This window comes from Cajanus cajan, chromosome 7 (genome assembly GCF_000230855.2).
Source record: "Cajanus cajan strain Asha chromosome 7, NIPB_CcT2T_4, whole genome shotgun sequence".
NCBI classification, from domain to species: domain Eukaryota; kingdom Viridiplantae; phylum Streptophyta; class Magnoliopsida; order Fabales; family Fabaceae; genus Cajanus; species Cajanus cajan.
In genome coordinates, this window is record NC_138523.1 from 4,466,134 (window position 1) to 4,484,980 (window position 18,847).

The 18,847-nt window shown below is 31.9% G+C and overlaps 3 protein-coding genes across 3 annotated transcripts; 2 read left to right on the forward strand and 1 right to left on the reverse strand.

Moving 5' to 3' along the window:
• Positions 1 to 1,474: 1,474 nt before the first annotated feature.
• On the forward strand, positions 1,475 to 12,763 carry LOC145949756 (calcium-dependent protein kinase 17-like). The gene is made up of 4 exons (XM_083060635.1): positions 1,475 to 1,682; positions 5,383 to 5,498; positions 6,695 to 6,919; positions 12,364 to 12,763. Exons 1-4 carry the CDS (start codon positions 1,475 to 1,477, stop codon positions 12,484 to 12,486), a joined length of 672 nt encoding a protein of 223 aa, XP_082916761.1. The 3' UTR covers positions 12,487 to 12,763.
• LOC145949570 (uncharacterized) lies at positions 6,979 to 11,319 on the forward strand. Its single transcript, XM_083059848.1, has 7 exons — positions 6,979 to 7,536; positions 7,964 to 8,225; positions 8,299 to 8,502; positions 8,584 to 8,820; positions 8,903 to 9,544; positions 9,617 to 9,879; positions 9,953 to 11,319. Exons 2-7 carry the CDS (start codon positions 7,968 to 7,970, stop codon positions 10,131 to 10,133), a joined length of 1,785 nt encoding a protein of 594 aa, XP_082915974.1. The 5' UTR covers positions 6,979 to 7,536; positions 7,964 to 7,967; the 3' UTR covers positions 10,134 to 11,319.
• Positions 12,764 to 15,532: 2,769 nt separating the features above from the next.
• LOC145949678 (putative terpene synthase 2) lies at positions 15,533 to 18,658 on the reverse strand. Its single transcript, XM_083060434.1, has 7 exons — positions 18,426 to 18,658; positions 17,671 to 17,959; positions 17,173 to 17,545; positions 16,827 to 17,045; positions 16,536 to 16,677; positions 16,199 to 16,444; positions 15,533 to 16,077 (listed from the first exon to the last, which is right to left on the reverse strand). The coding sequence occupies exons 1-7, from the start codon at positions 18,549 to 18,551 to the stop codon at positions 15,772 to 15,774; spliced, it is 1,701 nt and encodes a 566-aa protein (XP_082916560.1). The 5' UTR covers positions 18,552 to 18,658; the 3' UTR covers positions 15,533 to 15,771.
• Between the last annotated feature and the right edge of the window lie 189 nt (positions 18,659 to 18,847).

Consider the following 18,847-nt stretch of genomic DNA (forward strand, 5'->3'; position numbering starts at 1 on the left):
GTCATTGGTGGGCCTAGGCTAAATTTTACATATTAGACTTTTTTTCTTCCATTTTTTTCTCAAGGAATTGATTTAGGTAGGTCTCACCATCAATTGGTGAACCTAACTAAACCAATTCCAAAAGTTTTGAATTGGATTAAATGTAGGAAACAACCTTGGCCGCCTAGCTCACCTTCCTTGGCAGAAATTACCTTGGCTTCTCCCATACACTTGGATAGCTTGTGCTACAAGCTTCTAGTTTAGCTTGCTTCTCAAGCATCTATGTTAAAAGCTTGTTCCACAAGCTTCTAAGTTACTAGACCGATTAGCTTGGGTGTAAGAAGGCTAACCATGGTTCTCCTTTAACTATAGTTAGCCTAGCTTGCACAACAAGCCACTCCTTCATTATATAAGTCTTTTCCTTCACTTTGTAAACACTTTTGATGCATTATATGAGAGAATTATGAAATTTCCTCTGAATTTTCTCTCTTCCAAAAGTCTCAAAACTCTTTGATTTTAATCCAATTCTCTTATCCTTTTCACACAAGAGTGTGGTGAGTTTTGAAGTGGCTAATCTTCCTCCAAGGAGTGGCGCCACTTGAGAGTGTTCTTCACCTTTTAAGGTGAACCTTAGAGCTTCTACCTGCATTGGAGGCTTCAACAAAGCTTAAGGAGAATCAAGGAGTCGAAGATCTAGGGAGGAACTTGAAGAGAAGGCAACAACAATTTAGTTTTCTCTTAAGTTTTCCATCAACTGCCTTGTCATGCCATCGCCCTATCACATTGTCACCCTACTATGCCACAACCCTTCTTCGACGTTGTGCAACATGTAGAAGAGCACGTTACAGACCAAACACGTGTGCCACATAGAAGAACACGTGTAGTCTGAGTCGTTGTTGTCATCGTTCAACACCTCCCATCCCCTCTACTGCACCTTCCATTTTCTCTGCCATTGCACGCCTTCCATCTTTGATGCCACTATGGCATCTCAGCTTTGCGTTGCATATAATAGCATTGGGTTTTCATTTTCACTCTATGTTGCATTTTTTGTTGTTATTAACGTTTCATGTTCGCGTTCATAATTCATTACGACATCTTGTGCTCACATTTGTGTTCAAGTTTTAGTCCACACTCCTTCTTGTTTAGGTTAACAACCATATTATTTAATCTTGACAGCTTGGATGCTCTTCTTAGTTATTTTGTACATTGAAATGTTGGACGCTCTGTTTGTAAAATATAATTATATGTTAACTTTTTTCTTTGTCTATGTAATTTGGTTGCTTTGACATTATGTTAGCTGCTCTTTGACTCTATAATTTGGTTGTTTTAACATTATGTTATTGTTACCTGTTATTTGAAGCTATAATTTGATTATTTTAGCATGATATTATTGTTAGCTACTCTTTGGCTGCTCACTAGTATATTAGTTTTGGTTGATTTAATTTACAATATTTTTTTTTGTTTGTTGTTATTGCGTGATATTTTAATATTAGGTATGGCAACTAGTGAAACGCCATCAACACTAGAGGGTTCTACTCAAAACTCTTTCCAAAACAATTTTAGAGGGAAAATTGATATAACTTGGGGGCATTATAAATTGCTTAAGGAGAATGAAAAATCTGTTATGTTATGCATTTACTGTGATAAAGTTATTCAGGGAGATGGATTTAATAGGTTTAAGAGTCACTTGGCTGGTGAGAAAGGTTAAGTTTAACAATGTAAGAAGGTTCCTGCAAATATTCATTCTCAGATGACACAAAAATATTGATGAATGCAAGAGCAAGAAAAACAAAATTCAAGAAGAAAATGATGATAGTTACTTTTTTCCCGCCTATTGAAGAAGGTGAAGTGTGTAACATCCTAAATTTCAGATACAATATTATTATATTATTCTTAAAATAGTAATCAATTTTTTTTTTTGTTATTATATTTTAAGAACAAATAGAAAATAAGTACAATATTTTATAATTTTAATACATTAAAATTTCTATTGTCAAATTTTCAAAATTAAAATGGAAATATATAATATTTAATTATATTCAAAAATCCTATTTATAATATATTTTTTTAGAATAAAATTTTAATTATAAATTATATATAAATTATTACAATATATATATATATATATATATTGTAAATTTAATTACCTTTATAATTTGGATTATTATATATAAATATATAAAAATACATATAAATATATATATATATATATATATATATATATATATATATATACGCATATTATAAATTTTTTTCTTCTTCCCGAAATTTTTAGTGATTTAAAATAAATCCGCTGCAATAAATGCACGGATAACCCTAGAAGCTCAAAAATCTTATCTCTACTGATTTCAAATGATTCTATGCTATCCATACGTAACTAACAGAAGCAAATGGTAGTGAAACTAAATTAATTGAAATCAATTTACCATTAGATAGCAACTAAGTAATCATTACCCCTCATGCTATAAATAGGCTTCATCTGCAGTAAAATTGGAGACACAAGTTACGGAAGGAGAAAAAGAGAGAAGTAAGAAAAGAGAGATGGAAGAGAAGAGAGAAAAAGAGAAAGAGAGCGAAGTGAGCAGAAAGAGAATAGTAAAATTTTTACACAACTAACTCTTGATATGTCTACATTCTAAGGTAAGGGGAAGGAGAACTTTATCTCTTTAAAATTTTATATACTACTATGTTTATTTATTTATGTTATTTTTTATGTATATTTATTTAGTGAGGTGTCCTGATAGACTATGGCCAAGGCCAAGGAATCCAAGAGGTGATATCTTAAAAGAACCAAGAGGAATGTGATGATCTTAAAGACCTTTTCATATGTTTGTACATATAGTAGTCTCTTTGTATAGGCTTATTTTTGCCTTTGTATTTGTGAGACACTTTATTGCATTTTATTAGTCATTGTATAATGTTTCTAGGGTAGGTTACTTGGGAACTTAGACTCCATTTAACCTAACCTTGAAGTACACTCTTTTTCTATTTTTCCAGTAGTAGAAGTGGGGTGGCATTTAGCAATGCTTGAGGGTGTGACTAGTAATTGGGCCAGAATTGGGCCTAGGCAAAATTTTACATAGTGGACTCATTTTGCTCCTAATTTTTCATAGGTTTGATCTAGCTAGGTTTCATCATTTTTGATGGACCTAACTAGACCAAACCAAACATTTTAGAAAATAAATCATGGAGCAAAATGTAGCCAAAATTCGCCTAGCCTATGTACTTCTCCTTCTTGGCCAAAATTGTTAGTCACTTAGGGTTGAGAAGCTTGTGGCACAAGCTTCTCCTTAGCTTGCTTCCCAAGCAAGCTAAGTGAGAAGCTTGCTCCACAAGTTTCTAGACCACCTTGGACGGTCAAGCAACCCTACCATGGTTCCTAGTGAACCATGATTAAGGTTAGCTTGCTCTTTAAGCTACCTACCTCTATATATTTGTAATTTCTACTCTTGTAATCACTTTTGAACAATTTGAGAAATAAACTTTAGATTTCTCTCTCAAGAGTCTCTCTAAAACCGTAGAGAATTTTCTCTCTAAGGTTTCTACCAAAGGTTCTTCAACCTTTGCCTTGGTTCCTCAAGCTTCTACAACAAGCTAAGGAGAAACCAAACCACTTCATTGCTTCTACTCCATTGAAGGTTGCTTCGTGGAGATTCAAGCTTCTTTTCAAGGAATCCTCAAGAGTTATTCGGTCTTGGAATGGAGAACTTGAAGATTCAACAATCTTCTCCAATTAGCTCCATCATGTCCCTAACCTCATTTATTTGCTTAACCTATGATTATTTTTATTCATAATAATTATTAAGGTGTTCATATTTCATATTGTTTAATTATTTTATAATGATTGTCATTTTTATTTATATCATTGGTACTCTTAATATATATTTTTTACGTAAATATATTTATTGTAAATATATTTTATAATCAACTATAATATAGATGTGATATCTTGGACTCGTCTTGTTGTTATTTCTTCATGTATTTATGAAGATAAATATTGTTCTATGGCCATAGAAGATAAAGTTTGAATTATTTATAGCTAGATGTTTGACCTTGGGGATTTAAATGAGTAAGGACTTGTGGTGAAATATCCTGATTGATATTTGGTTGATATTATGATAATGTTCATTTATCCTGACTAGTCACTATTAAAATAATTCAAATTTTATTATAACAATAAAAAAATTAATTTTTATGTTGATTATAGACAATCTTGTTCTTTATTTAATTAATTGTATTTATTTGATAATTTTTCTCACTCCTTATTTTTTTTGTGTAAAATTAAATATATCATAAAATAGATGGATCTACTAGCCATTCCAGGTCCTTTTATAGTAGTTATCACTCTCGTTTTTCCTAGGGGTAATTGGAATGTAGACGCTGTCTCCAACTCAATCACGTTCCCAGGCATAGGACTGTCTTCGTTCGTTTTCTTTCCCAATCAAGAAAATCTCATTATTGTTGATGGACCCATTATAGTGACTTTCTTTTTACCACCAGCAAATCATGCAAATTCTATTGTAAACTTATTTTCACCACCAATGTAAATACTATCGTAGTAATAGTAGAACAAAAATAGTATGTAAGGAATGTACTCTAAATAATAGTAGAATAATATGTAATGTAAATATTGGAAATAATAATGTAAGATACAAGTAGTTATAATTACGTATATTATTGCAAATATTTTAAGGTCATTATAAGTTAAATATGTGTATGTGATTTTGAAAATTTTATTTTATTATGCATAATATTAGTAATAACTTACTTGTGTTTTCAATCTATAAATATATATAAATTATATGAAAATATATACGTATAAAATTGTGGTTAATATTTATACTATTAGACGTTACAAAGTGCTAGAAGTGGAACAATCAACACGAGCAACATCTACATTTCTAAAAGGCAAGAACCGCAATGCTAAATTTTTTATGCCTAGAACAACTCCCGAAGTTTAACTTACCTTAAAAACTATGTTGCAAAACAAAAAAGTAATAGAAAAATATGACATTGCTATTGCCAAATTGTTTATTGATGCATTTGTTCTATTCAATGCAACTAATTCAACATATTTTCATTAGAACATTTTAATATGTATATGCCAATAGAAACATTTACTAGTATTATTTAAGCACTATAATAGTGTCTCTGCAACATGCAATGCTTGTCTGTGGTTTGTATGCTCATTTTGTACCACAAGATTGACAGGACTTCTTAATTATTGAGGAAGTAAAATTGTTCTTCTGTGCTTTCATGGATTAACCATTTCTATGCTTTATAGTAAAGCCAGAGCTGGTTACTTTGGACATAAATTTTACAATTATCATTGCCAAATTTGAAATATTATCATTCCAGGAACCTTTATTTTTTTCTTGCTTATATATGTTTAATTCCCTGTAGGTCATCCTTGGATTCAAGTTGATGGTGTAGCTCCTGACAAGCCACTTGATTCTGCTGTATTAAGTCGCTTGAAGCAATTTTCTGCTATGAACAAACTCAAGAAAATGGCTCTTATAGTAAGTCTGGACGTGGAAGCTTGAAATTTATTTGTTATATAATTGACTTTATTGATATATAAATTTGAGAATGGAGATACATGTGTTAATAGATTGGAAGTCTTTCATTATGAATTTGTGACTGCAAGGTGAAAATGGGATGTTATTATTTGCACCTATTCATTTAATCATTCTTTTATTTTTTTAGATTATCGCAGAGAGCTTATGAAGAAGAAATAGCTGGCTTAAAAGAAATGTTCAATATGATAGATGCAGACAACAGTGGTCAAATCACTTTTGAGGAACTTAAAGCAGGTTTGAAAAAAGTGGGTGCTAATATTAAGGAGTCTGAAATTTATGATTTAATGCAAGCGGTAAGTGTTTTTTTAAGCATGTGTTATAAAACAAATAGAAACAAGTGGTATTCGTTGGATAATGGTCCACAAAATAAATGAGAAATGTATATCTTTTGCCATAGTTAAGCTTTCTGTAATTAAATTGCGCATGAATTGTTACGGTACACTTCTGTTTCTGTCATGAATTTACTGTTAGAGGAAAGGGTTAATCATAATTCATAATATACTAATCAGTGATTCTTCATTAATAATTCTTTTCAAGTTCTAATTAATTATATTAAATGAGGCTGCATTTAGTAGTCATTTTGTTGACAAGCAACAGGGGAGTTTGACAACAAGTGCTAGTTGGTTTTCAATTTTAGTATTAGATGCTATTATTAAATATAATTATAGATGGTGCCTATTTGTCTAACTTGTTTTATCATTTGTTTTTTGTTCATGTGTGTCAGAGAGTAGTACTAGCAAGACACTCCCCAATTGGTTAAAAAATTGCGGGACCATCAATAGAGAAAATCATTTAATAAGATGTGGGACTCAATTTTGTCATTTCCAACAAAATTTCAACCAATAAGAGACCAAGAGAGTGTGCTCAAAAATTGTGTCAAAATGTGTTGCTATCATTTCTCATATATTTGATGTCACCAAAGTCATGAACTTTGATATTAGAAAATAAATTTACCATATTCAATAAAATATACCAGGTAGCTAATATAAAAACAACGAAAAAAATTAAATCAAAATTGGATGAAGGGTTATGATGTCTCTTTGAGCTTATACTTAATCACAGATTCGTAGTGATAATGTATTTGTTGAATAGGCTAACTCAAATCTCTAACATATTATCATACCTTGAAATTGTAGGCTGATGTTGATAACAATGGGACAATTGATTATGGCGAGTTCCTTGCTGCAACATTGCATCGTAACAAAATTGAAAGAGAAGATAATCTATTTGCAGCCTTTTCTTACTTCGATAAAGATGGAAGTGGCTATATTACTCAGGAAGAGCTTCAACAGGCTTGTGATGAGTTTGGCATAAAAGATGTCCGGTTGGAAGAGATAATCAAGGAAATTGATGAAGATAATGTAAGTGGTTTACAAATTACAATTCTATGTGGTTTACAAGTGAACTACCTTTTCCTCCGTTGAACAAGAAAGCTATATGAGATAGCTTTGGAAATCAGGATGGCCCTCAAACAAACATACCCTTAGCTGTCTTATCACTAGTGCAAAAAAGGGTATTTACGTCACCCAATTTACGTCGCAAACCACAAACACCGACGTTGTAAAAACGCGGTGGCAGTTTCGTAAATAAGTGGAGACTAATTTACGTCGGACCTCTCTTAGACCGACGTAAATTAGGTAATTTACGTCGGGTACCTCCAATCCGACGTTAATTTACGTCGGGTACCACTATTCCGACGTAAATTTACGTCGGTTCCCTGTAGTCCGACGTAAATTTACGTCGGTCCCACCCAAATCCGACGTAAATTTACGTCGGAGTTCAACAAGGGCGACGTAAATTTACGTCGGCGACGCCTTATCCGACGTAATAGTTCTCCTATATTGCCCCCAAAGTCCCATTTTCATTCCCGCGCTCACAGTTTATACGAAATCCTCTGAATTACTTGAGTCTCCCTCTGCGTTTACGGCTACATTCAACGTATCCAAGTTTGTAAGTGTCAGCACGTTGGTCGTTTGAGGTTAGTTTGTTGTCTCCGTAATTTATTTGTTTTTTTTTTGCTATTTGTTCCTCTGGAACGGGCCGTTCTGCAAGGAGAACGGGCCGTTCTGCAAGGAGAACGGGCCGTTCTCCTTGCAGAACGGGCCGTTCTCCTTGCAGGACGGGCCGTTCTCCTTGCAGAACGGGCCGTTCTGCAAGCAGTACGGGTCGTACCGCATGGAGAACGGCCCGTTCTACTGGAATTTTTTTTGTTGTAATTTGATGATCTGGAACGTCCCGTTCTAGTTTCAGTACGGCCGTTCCAGATGCATTAAAGAAGAGACTTTTTTAGGCATTGACCTTTAGTTTACCATCGATTTTTTAGGGTTGTAGTTTAGGTTAAAAAAATTATGAATAACTGAGTCAATAGTTAATTTGTTTTAATAATGACAGTTTAATTTTTTCAGGATTATGGAGGATTCTGGGTCTGGCAGTGGAAGGAGGGAAGGTAGATCTGTCACTCGATTGTCTGGGTTGACAGCTGGGCGCATTGCCAAGGAGAGGACATCGGTTGAGGTGGATCCTCGTTCTGGCAAGGCATCAGGCCCAAATGCTGCCAAGTTTAAGAGCTATTTGGGAGTCCTAGCTCGACGACATGTTTCTATTATCATTCCATCATGGGATGACGTTCAGGAGGTTGACAAGAACCTCATGTGGCAGGATATTCAGGTATATACTTTCACATCCTTTCAATATTATATAACTTAAATACATTATTTATTATTTGTTGTTATTTTCATAGCAAAATTTTGACATTCCCAACACTGAGGGCATGAGGAGGAAGATGTTATCTGCCCTTGCCAGCAGGTGGAGAGACTTCAAGACTTTCTTGACACGGGAGTATGTATTTGGAGAGCGCCAAAATGAGACTCCCTGTCTAAAGTACCAGATCACTGATGAGGAGTGGATGCAATTTTGTGCCACTCGATTGGACCCTTCGTGGCAGGTTAGTTATCGATAACTTTTACATTGACACAAATACTTAAGGTATATTTTAATTTATCTCATTTTTTTTGTATTATTGTAGGCTAAAAGAATAGCTGCCCAAGAACGACAAGCCAAGAATATTGCACCCCATCTATTGTCAAGAGGGGGATATGAAAGAAAAAAAAAGCAAATGAAGAAGGCTAGGGCACAGGCAGCAGGGGTTGAGGATGCTGACCGTGTGGAGTCACCTCCCCGCCATGAGATGTGGATAGCAGCCCGGACAAAACCAGATGGGCAAATGACTTCTGAGTCTGCAAGGGTCGTTGCTAATAAAATAGTAAGTAAAAATATACAAATTAAGACTCTTCATTTCAACTCATTTAATTCATAAGATTTTTTAATCTTCCTTATTGTTGCAGGAGGATTTAGTTGAGCAGAGCACCCAAGGCTCATTTGTTTCCGATGGTCGGAATGATATCCTCACAACGGCCATAGGAAAGCCAGAGCACGGAGGTCGTGTGCGTGGTGTTGGTGGTTCTTGGAGCCACCGAGATTTCTTTGGTGGCCGATCATCGAGGAGCACTGTCGACTCTTGCAGTCAAGAGGTTATACAGAAATTGGAGCAGAGATTGGAGATGCAGTTTGAAGAGAAACGGAAGAATATTGAAAAACAGTTTGAAGAGAAGTTTGAACTTTTGGCTCGTTCTCAGCAACAGACTGCAGTTGCTCATGATGGTGTTCGAGTCAGCACTAAAGGGAGTTGTGCTGCTCCAAATTTCTCAGGGGAACATGCTCACACTGATGTACCAAACCAGTGCGAGTTATATGTTGAGGATGACCCCCCACGGTTAGTGGCTATTGGCCGAGTATTTGAGGGTGGCTCAACCATCCATGGTGTCCCTCTACAGCCAGACTGGACACGGGTTGTGGTTGACCAGGTTCAAGATGCTGCTGCTCCAGTGCCTTTGCCCAATACAGAGGTTCAACTAGTGGGGCAGGCAACCGGCACATTCTTAGCTTGGCCAAAATGTTTGGTCATGCCGCTTTCAGCACGGGCAAAGGTAATTATATTATTGCTCCTTTAGATTCTTATAATTCTATTATTGTTTAACTAATTTTCATTATTTCTTTAGGATTTTATCGATCGTGGTAAGGAGGTCATGAGAGAACCTCATGTTCATGATGCTAATATCGCAGAAGCTGAGGATGATCCCATATCTAAGCTTCTAATCAAATTACCACGATTAAAGAAGCAACCAATTCAATTGCAGTGGGACATTAGAGTTTTTGGAGTTGATAGCTCTGATGTTCCACTATACATATCTCTGCCTGATGCATTAGAGATTGTTGGGGGAACCTCCATGTTAAATATATCTATCATACAGTTGTGGGCCATGTAAGTCATATTTTCTTTTATGAGTCTAAATTTACAATAATTACATTTAACTTATAATAATTATTTGTGTTAGGTACATGGACAAATTGAGTGTGGAGCAAGCACAAGCAGAAGTATATGGATTTATTGAGCCTCAATCCATCCAAAAATCAGGAAACACTCAGGTCCAGATCCAACAATATATGCAAACATGGATGAGTGACTCAAGAAGACATATATACATGGCTCCATACATTGACGGGTTAGTTTTTTAATTGATTTTTTAATCATGGTAATTTTTTAACTGATTTGTTTGTCATACAATGTAGGTCTCATTGGCAGTTAATGGTAATCATTCCTAAGGAATATACCGTGGTGTGGTTTTGTTCACTTCATCGAAAACCAAGCCAGGAAATTAAAAGCCAATTACATGGGTAACTAAATTTTTTCATTATGTTTTAACACTGTAATTATATATATTGGCTAACATTTATTTTTATTTCAATTAATTAGAATCGTGTCTGGAGCTAATATATTAAGTGGAAGAGCCAGATCATCAAAGTCATTGCATTTCATATACCCTAAGGTTAGCAAATTAATTCATACAGTCAATAATATTTAAATTTATTGACTTTGGAATTAATAGTTATTTGTTTCTCATTTTAGTGTAATAAGCAACAAGACTCGTTTGAATGTGGCTATTACATCATGTATTGGATGAAAGCCATAGTTTCTGCGGGTATTATTGATTCTTGGGCGCAGGTAATTCATATCAAAATTTATTTAACTATATTTACCTTTAGAATAATTAACATTGCATATTAATGACACTTAAATTACCCTTTCAGGTCTTTCAAGATCCATCTCCATTGCCCGAAGATGAGATGCTCAAGATAAGAGAACAATGGGCAACTTTTTTTCTAAGTTTAGTTAGTTAGATATTATGTTTATAGTTTGATAGTTAGTTATTTAGATAGCATTGACAAACATGTTTTATAGCTTTTTTAGGATAATAGGATTTACATTGTCATAATTTATGTTTTTTAAGATTTATATATTATTTTCTTTTTGTCATTCAATTTTGAAATACAATTTGAATTTCTATTCTGGACTGCCTGGTTTACATTTGGTATTCTGGATTATATTTATATGCAGGTGTTGGGTATATCAATTTACAAACGTTTTTAAAAAAAAAACTGCCACAATTTACGTCGGACATGGCGTTGTCCGACGTAAATTTACGTCGGGCCTGGCAAAGACCGACGTAAATTTACGTCGGACAAGGCCACGTCCGACGTAAATTTGTGGCACGATTTTGACCCTTTTTACGTCGGTCTGAAAAGTTGCCCGACGTAAATTTACGTCGTCTTCCAGTGGCGACGTAAATTTACGACTCCCGTATTAACGTCGGACCCTTTTCCGACGTAAAATGGTCAAAATACACGACGTAAAACACCCTTTGTGTACTAGTGTATCTTTTCTAGTTAAGGGCAGTTTGGATAAATTTTTTCAGAAACACTAAGGAAAATAATAGTTTTTTCATGAGTTCAAATTAATTTATGTATAATCTTTCTCATATTAGCTTCTCTAAAAGCTGTTTTTAACTTATATATAAGCTAATTTTAACTTATAGAGAAGTTAATTTCATTTTTTCCCCTATTTTCTTCTCATATTAGTGCTTCTGGAAATTTTATCCATATAGGCCCTAATCCTTCCTAAATATCTTCAGCTAAAGACTTCCATTGATTAAAAGAATCACCGATAACTTTTGTTGGAATCCAGTTGACATATCTTTGTACAAACTTTTCCTCCACACACCAAACCAAAGGCCTACATGTATAGTAGATTCATTGGATGATTATTATTTTCCTTTTCAGAATTTGTTTGAGTTTGAAAGAGAGATAAAAATCAAGGGGGACATTAATTTAAGGCTTAGCTTTTTAATCCCTTTGAAATGCATCTTTTTCGTTTTTGTGTTTTTTTCTTTTTCTCTTTTTGTAAATATGGTCTCAATTAAAAAAAAAATTCTTTTAGTCCCCTTAGCACATTGTTTCAATCCCTATAAAGTTGTAAGATTTTTATATATATGACCCTTTTATATTAGTTCTTGTTATTTAGGGAACGTTAGGATTGTTTTCTAATTTCTTTTAACAATGTCATCACTTAATAGATCAGTAACTAAAATTAAAAAGAATTAACAACGCAAATAGGGAGAAAAATTAAAAGAACCAAAAAAGAAATTACAGGAACTAAAAAGTTATTTACGCCTCAATTCAATGAACCCATAATTGTTTCCACTTATTTTGGACATCATTAATGTGGCATCATGATACACAAGTTTATGATAGTGTGTACTTTGAAACCCATCACAATAATATAGTATTGTGCATTCTGCTATCTATGGTCAATGTTTTGCTCAAAAATTGAAGACCCTTTAGCAAGAATATGATGCTTCTATAGAATCAATGCAGTTATGATTAATGTCAGCTGTTTAATCGTATGCAGGATGGACGCATAGATTACAATGAGTTTGTGGCAATGATGCAGAAAGGAAATCTTCCAGCGATTGGCAAGAAGGGCCTAGAAAATAGCTTCAGCATTAAGTTCAGGGAGGCATTAAAATTGTAGTGTTCGTTCTCAGCATTGAGATTTTTTTGTTTTTGGTGTTCCTTATATCCACTCATCCCTCCTCTTCTCTTTAAAGGTTCAAGATTTTATACATAGTGCAAAGTGTTTGCATGGGGATTTAGCTGGGCCTTTTTATCTCTTCAGTTATTTTGTTTGTGTCCACTTTAAATGGATTTTTGTAATTATGAGAATATATTAAAGAGAGATATCTGTCCAAATTAGTCATTGATTGTCAGTTTTATATATTTCGTGGACTATGTCCATATTTTACAGGAAATTGATTATTTGTGAATTGGATTTAGGTGTATGCAGTTATTTTGTTTGTCCAATTAAAATAGATTTTTGTAATTATAAGAATATATCAAAAGAAGATATTTATTAAGATTAATTTTTAATTATTACTTTTAAGATAGTGCATGAATATGTTCATATTTTATATTTTATCAGAAATTGATTGATTGTCAATTGGATTGACACCATCCAAACACCTGAAGTGATGGCTTAACATGGATACATTTATTAAACATATGATGCAAGTGTTGATAGAGAAGTGTAGTGCTAGAGAGTTGAAGGCAGTGCTATCAGGAGGTCATAGGTTTTAATTTCGGTTTGATTATTATATATAAAATGAAAATGGTGAACAAAATGATGTAGTGATACATAATCGAGAAAGGAACAGAATCCTCAAAATTACTTTCATACCACAAAATAATAATTGTTTATAACAAAATAAATAAAATAAAATGAGTTACGGGGTAAAATTAGTTTTTTGTATAAGCCAAAATTAACTCAAACTTATTAATACACTTCAAACAATTTGGTTCGAATTTTTAGACTAAATGCAATCAAACTCATTTTTTTAGTTAGGTATTAAGTTTTATTATTGAAATTCAACTCAATCCAATTCATTAAACAAATTTTAAATTTTAATGTAATATATATATATATATATATATATATATATATATATATATATTGTTTTTGAAAATGATAGATAGAAGATGATATTTCTATGACTACTAAACTGAGAGTCAATAATATATTGAAAATTTTCAGACCAATCACAACTACATACTTAATAGGTTCAACAATATCTAATTTGACTTAAAATTTTACTTGTCAAACTGAGAGCTAGTAGAAGCTCACAAAAAGGATATAAATATGTGTATATTATAAAAATTTAGATAATTTCAAAAATAAAAAATGACAAGTGAGATATTATCATGCACATACTTACATGTTCTTTCCATGTTTGTTATTTGAATTTCAATACTTTAGTAAACAATTTCATTACCTCACTATCTCATGTGGGTTTTATATTTGTCTTTAATGTATAAATAATGTTAGCATATTTATTTTGGTAGAAGTTGTTCAATTGACCTTTGTGAAACATAAGTATAATTGATAAAATCATGCACTTAATAGTTAGTAGGTTTATTTCATATGATGAGGAGTTTCAACCAAAGAATCTTATTTTAATATTATTGTTGATATTTTATTTTAATTTTTCAACATAGACAAGATGATTAAAAGATTATTGATTCACTGGTTCTTCTTTTTTATTTACACACTTATTTATAATTAGTGATATATAATTTTTAGTATTAATTTTTTACTAAAATATTTTTTAATTTTTTGTATACAATGACCCAACCCAAACCAACATGATATTAATTGGGCTAATTTAGTTCGAATTTGATTAAAAAAAATCATATAAATTCGACCCAACTTAATACAAACTATTTTGAATCTTCTTAGTGAATGTTTGGAGAAATGATAATGATTGGTTCATGTTATTTTATCCCACCTTTTCATTAACTTGTCAAAAATGGATTGAGATGAATTGAACCATTTTTTAAAATGTGAGCTAAAAAATGAAGCCTACATCATTTAAGGAATTAAAGATTAGTTAGCGGTTAAAAACTGTTATAAGAATATTATAAATTTTAAAATAAGTAAAATTAAAAAAATAATTGAAGAATTATTTTCTTAAAATGAAATACTCATTTCTATACATAGCATCACTTTCATACTAAAATGAAACAAATATTTAACATTTTATGCTATTTTTTTTAATAGTTATGCATTATCAGTGTAAAAGTTTTTACATTATCAACTAATAAAAAATACTATTTGTATAATTTTTACAAGTCAACAAATTCACCATAAATTATTATTTGTAATTGGATGATTAAATAAAATTATTTTAGAACCTTGTTTTAACCAAAATAAAACATAACAAGATGGCATGTTGGGGCCAACTAAAAACCTGTATTTATCAAGCTGAAATAGGGTCGACTTAAACGGGTTGACAAGTTGATAATGTTGTCCAGACTCGCGTAAAAAAATGGGTCAAATATATTGATCAAACGAACCAACCTCATTCTACCACTAATAAATACAAGAAAGGTGATGATAAAGAATACGAGTGATGGAAATAATAAAATTATTTGTTTAATATAAAAGAGACTTGGAACAATAAGAAAAGTTTGGTTTTGTGATCATTTTAAAAAAAAATTTAATTGATGATATTCTCCTGTTGATGGTCAATGACTATTTCTTTTTTAATTATTAGTTTTATATCGATTTAAAGGATTGACCTTTTTTAATAAATAATATTCTATTCGATTTAAAGGGTTTACCATTTTTAATAAGTAATATTCCATTTATGCAGATACACGCATGCATTTATGACATATAATTAACTAAAAAGTGATGTGAATGAAAAGACATGAAAAATAATTAAGATACATGAAAAAAAAAGACACCATCACATGAAAAATCAATGATTTTTCTTTTATTATTTCCTTTACTTTATTATATATATTTTAATTTTACTATATGTTTTCTATAATTTCTTAGATATTTCTTATCCTTATGCTATTTCTATTCTCTAGTATACCATGTGGCAACATCCAAAGTAACCATATAATCAGTAAAGTAAAGACTACCTAGAAGTGAGTGACAACTTAGATACAGTAGTTTAGTGGCTTGCATTGAGGATATATAATGAAATATTAAAAAGTAAGAACTGAACAAAAAAAAATTAAATAAATACAAACTTTATTTCGTTCACAATTAAGTAAATGGCAACACACAAACACTGGCAAACAATATTGTGTCACAACTCCAACACATTGAGTATTTTAGTGGGATGAATTAATCTACTTTCATACCCACAACACACTCTTATTTATGCTTGTTAGTGCATATAGCACTATATATGCTAGTATATCTTAAACTTATAACAAGATGTATTGCTCTCATATGTGAAATAGTTCTTTTCTACTTGTGTTGATTGAGGCAAACAGGATCCAAAAGTAGGGAAGAGACATCATTTTTTAGTAATTCTCCATTTGTGAATTTATCCTGACGATTTTCATATGAAAACTCAGACATACGTGCAAAATTAATTGCACAATCGAGCACTGACTTTGGGATATCATTGGAATTGAGGTACTCTTCATTTATAACCTTCCAGTAATCTTCAATGTCCTTGCGAATGAGCTTATAGGCCTCTATTTCTGAGATTCCATATTGCTTCATGCAACATTCAACAGATGATGCAACATGTACTCTTTGTTGTTCAAACTATTTATCAATCAAAGCAAATCGATCAAAAGTCGAGTTAGGAACATCATAACGTTAATATAATTATGCTATTTTGATGAATAAATAATTATACATGTGAATTGTAAGTAAATTCGTATACCTTATGTGAGGCCATATCATCCATGACTCTACCAATAATTGATGCAGCTTGAATGATTTTTGGATCACTGAAAATCCAATCCAACACATCCTCTGTTGCAAATTCTCCAAGACATATCATTGATGTAAACAATAGAGGACAACAAGAAGTTAAGATTCCATTAACTTTATATTCATCATATGTTGGAATGTAACCCTCATGGCACCATTTTGCTTCAACCATATAAGCTTTTGCTAAGTTACAAATCTACAAGTATAATAACCAACATATGAATAAGATAAACTGAATTTAGTAAAGAAGTATTAAGGTAAAAGTTATAGAAATAGAGATATTATACAGCTCGTTTAAAATGTGACACTGCGAGGCTTGATTTTCCACTCTGAGCAGTTAGAACCTCTATTTCTTTAGAGAGTTCTACAATTGTATCAAATATTACTTTCATGCTTAGTGGAAGAGATTCAACGAGACTAATATCCCATCTGAAATTTTAAAAAATAAATAAAGAATTATTGATAAAAAAACATTTAAGTGAGAAATCCTAAGCTAATAATCAATCATGATTATTTTTAAGTTCTTAAATTCCCCTTTCAACAAGTTATATAAGTCATAATTTATAAAGGACATCAACCTCTTAAATGCTTCAGTCAAGAGTTCAAGTTCTTCAACAGTGCCATAAGCATCATAAGCATCATCTAAAAGAGTGATAACAGTGCTCAATTTTCCTGCAAACATTCTTCCATTTCTATATTCAGGCTTGTAGGACATGGCCAAGATCCAAAGATAGCACTCAACCAACCTATCTCTAGCATGAGGGACCTTTTTCATAACATTTGATTGTTTCCACCACCTATAAAAAATACAACATAACAATTTAAATATACTTTAATCTTTATTATCTCTTATTTTGGTAAGATAGTATATTAAATATGAATATGTTGTCACTAAAGAAAAATATTTAAAGGTAAGGGACTTACTTGGTGATAATGCCAATTTCTTTTTGATGCATTTTTTGAAGAATATTGAAGTCTATTTTTGCAAAGGACAGTAGAGTTTCGTTATGGGAAGAATCTTTTTCATAGATAGTCATGTGATATCTTGCCTCAAACCTGAGTACACTCTTGTTAAGAGGTTGCCTTAAGTAGTGATTGATTTGTGCAGCAAGAGATGGACTCAATTGGTTGGCCAATGACATAAGTTGAGTATTTGAGAAGTCATATGCTTCTTCCAATACATCATCTTCATGAGTTCTTAGATGTGCAGCTTCATACAAACTACATAACCCTTGAATATCATTGGCAAGTGTTTCATTGAAGTTTCCTTGCTCATTTTTGAATTTGTTAAACACACCTGCTCAATTAATTAAACATATATACAAAATAATAAGTATGTAATAGATTTTGTTTTGATAAATAACTTTATTGGTGTGTAGTACTTTTCTTGTATAAATATCATTGACAAAGTTCTATACTTACTTGATGAAATTTGATATCCTTGTTGTCTAAGCAATCGAAAGAGTAGAGCAAGAAAGTGATGATTGTCATCTTCACTTATGATATTGTTATTTTTTGTAAAAATACTGTGAATATGTTCCAATGCTTGATTAATTTCTTCTTGAAAATGATAGGATATACCAAAACGTTGGACGGAGTCAATGAAGTTTAGTTTTTGCATGATATTTTGATTTGATGATTCAAACATCATTTTAACTTCCTCTTTTAAGATTTGCGCTTCATGCTTCATATAGTGACTCACTTCTTGATCCTGTAAATATATAAACATTTATAACATAAAAATAGATACATTGTTCAATTAAAAAGAACATGCTTTATTGAATTAAAAGAAAAGATAAAATTAATAAAGATATGCTTTATTAAATTAAAAGAAAAGCATTATATTAATAAATCTCAAAACAATGAAATACATTCAATTCAATTTTCTTCTATTCTATTACTTATTAAACATGTATTTAAACATTTTTAAGAAACAAAAGTGATATATCTTTAAATTAAAAAAAAACTAAAATAGGACAATTTTTTTTAATAGACTAAATCTAAACTTGAAAAAAGTTTTTTTTTTCTCTCTATATATATAATATACACGATGAGTTTCTTGCTTGGAATTAGACTAATAACAAGGAAATGCTGCAATTTTTACAGCATGAAAGTACTGTGAAAATAAAAATACTAGTAGACTGGATGTATAAATATGAATATATATAATAATGTACCATAGATTGAGAAGCATATTGAAGGAAGGTATTTCCCCAAATGCTAGGAGCAAAATTGACACAAGGTCGGTTGACATCAGATACTGCATTTTGGGTTGAAACAAGTGCTGAAGCTGCAATGGACATCTTTGCTTTATACAAAGTGGTCTTTAATTTCTATGGAAAAGAGTGCGTAGCTTACTGATGAAACACCCAAACATGTAGCTACATATTTATACTCTTAAACCAGGTTGCTTTTGTTGGTCTCTTTTTGACACTAATTTATCATGTTTCTTAATTTATTTATTAAGTAAATGGTTTTCTATGGAACGTGCATGTGGAAGAAGGGTCTACACGGCCTATATTGATAAACATGCAGCAAGCCATTCGGTGCTATGTGCCATAACGTACACGTGCGAGAAGCTTGCCATGACACCTCTCTT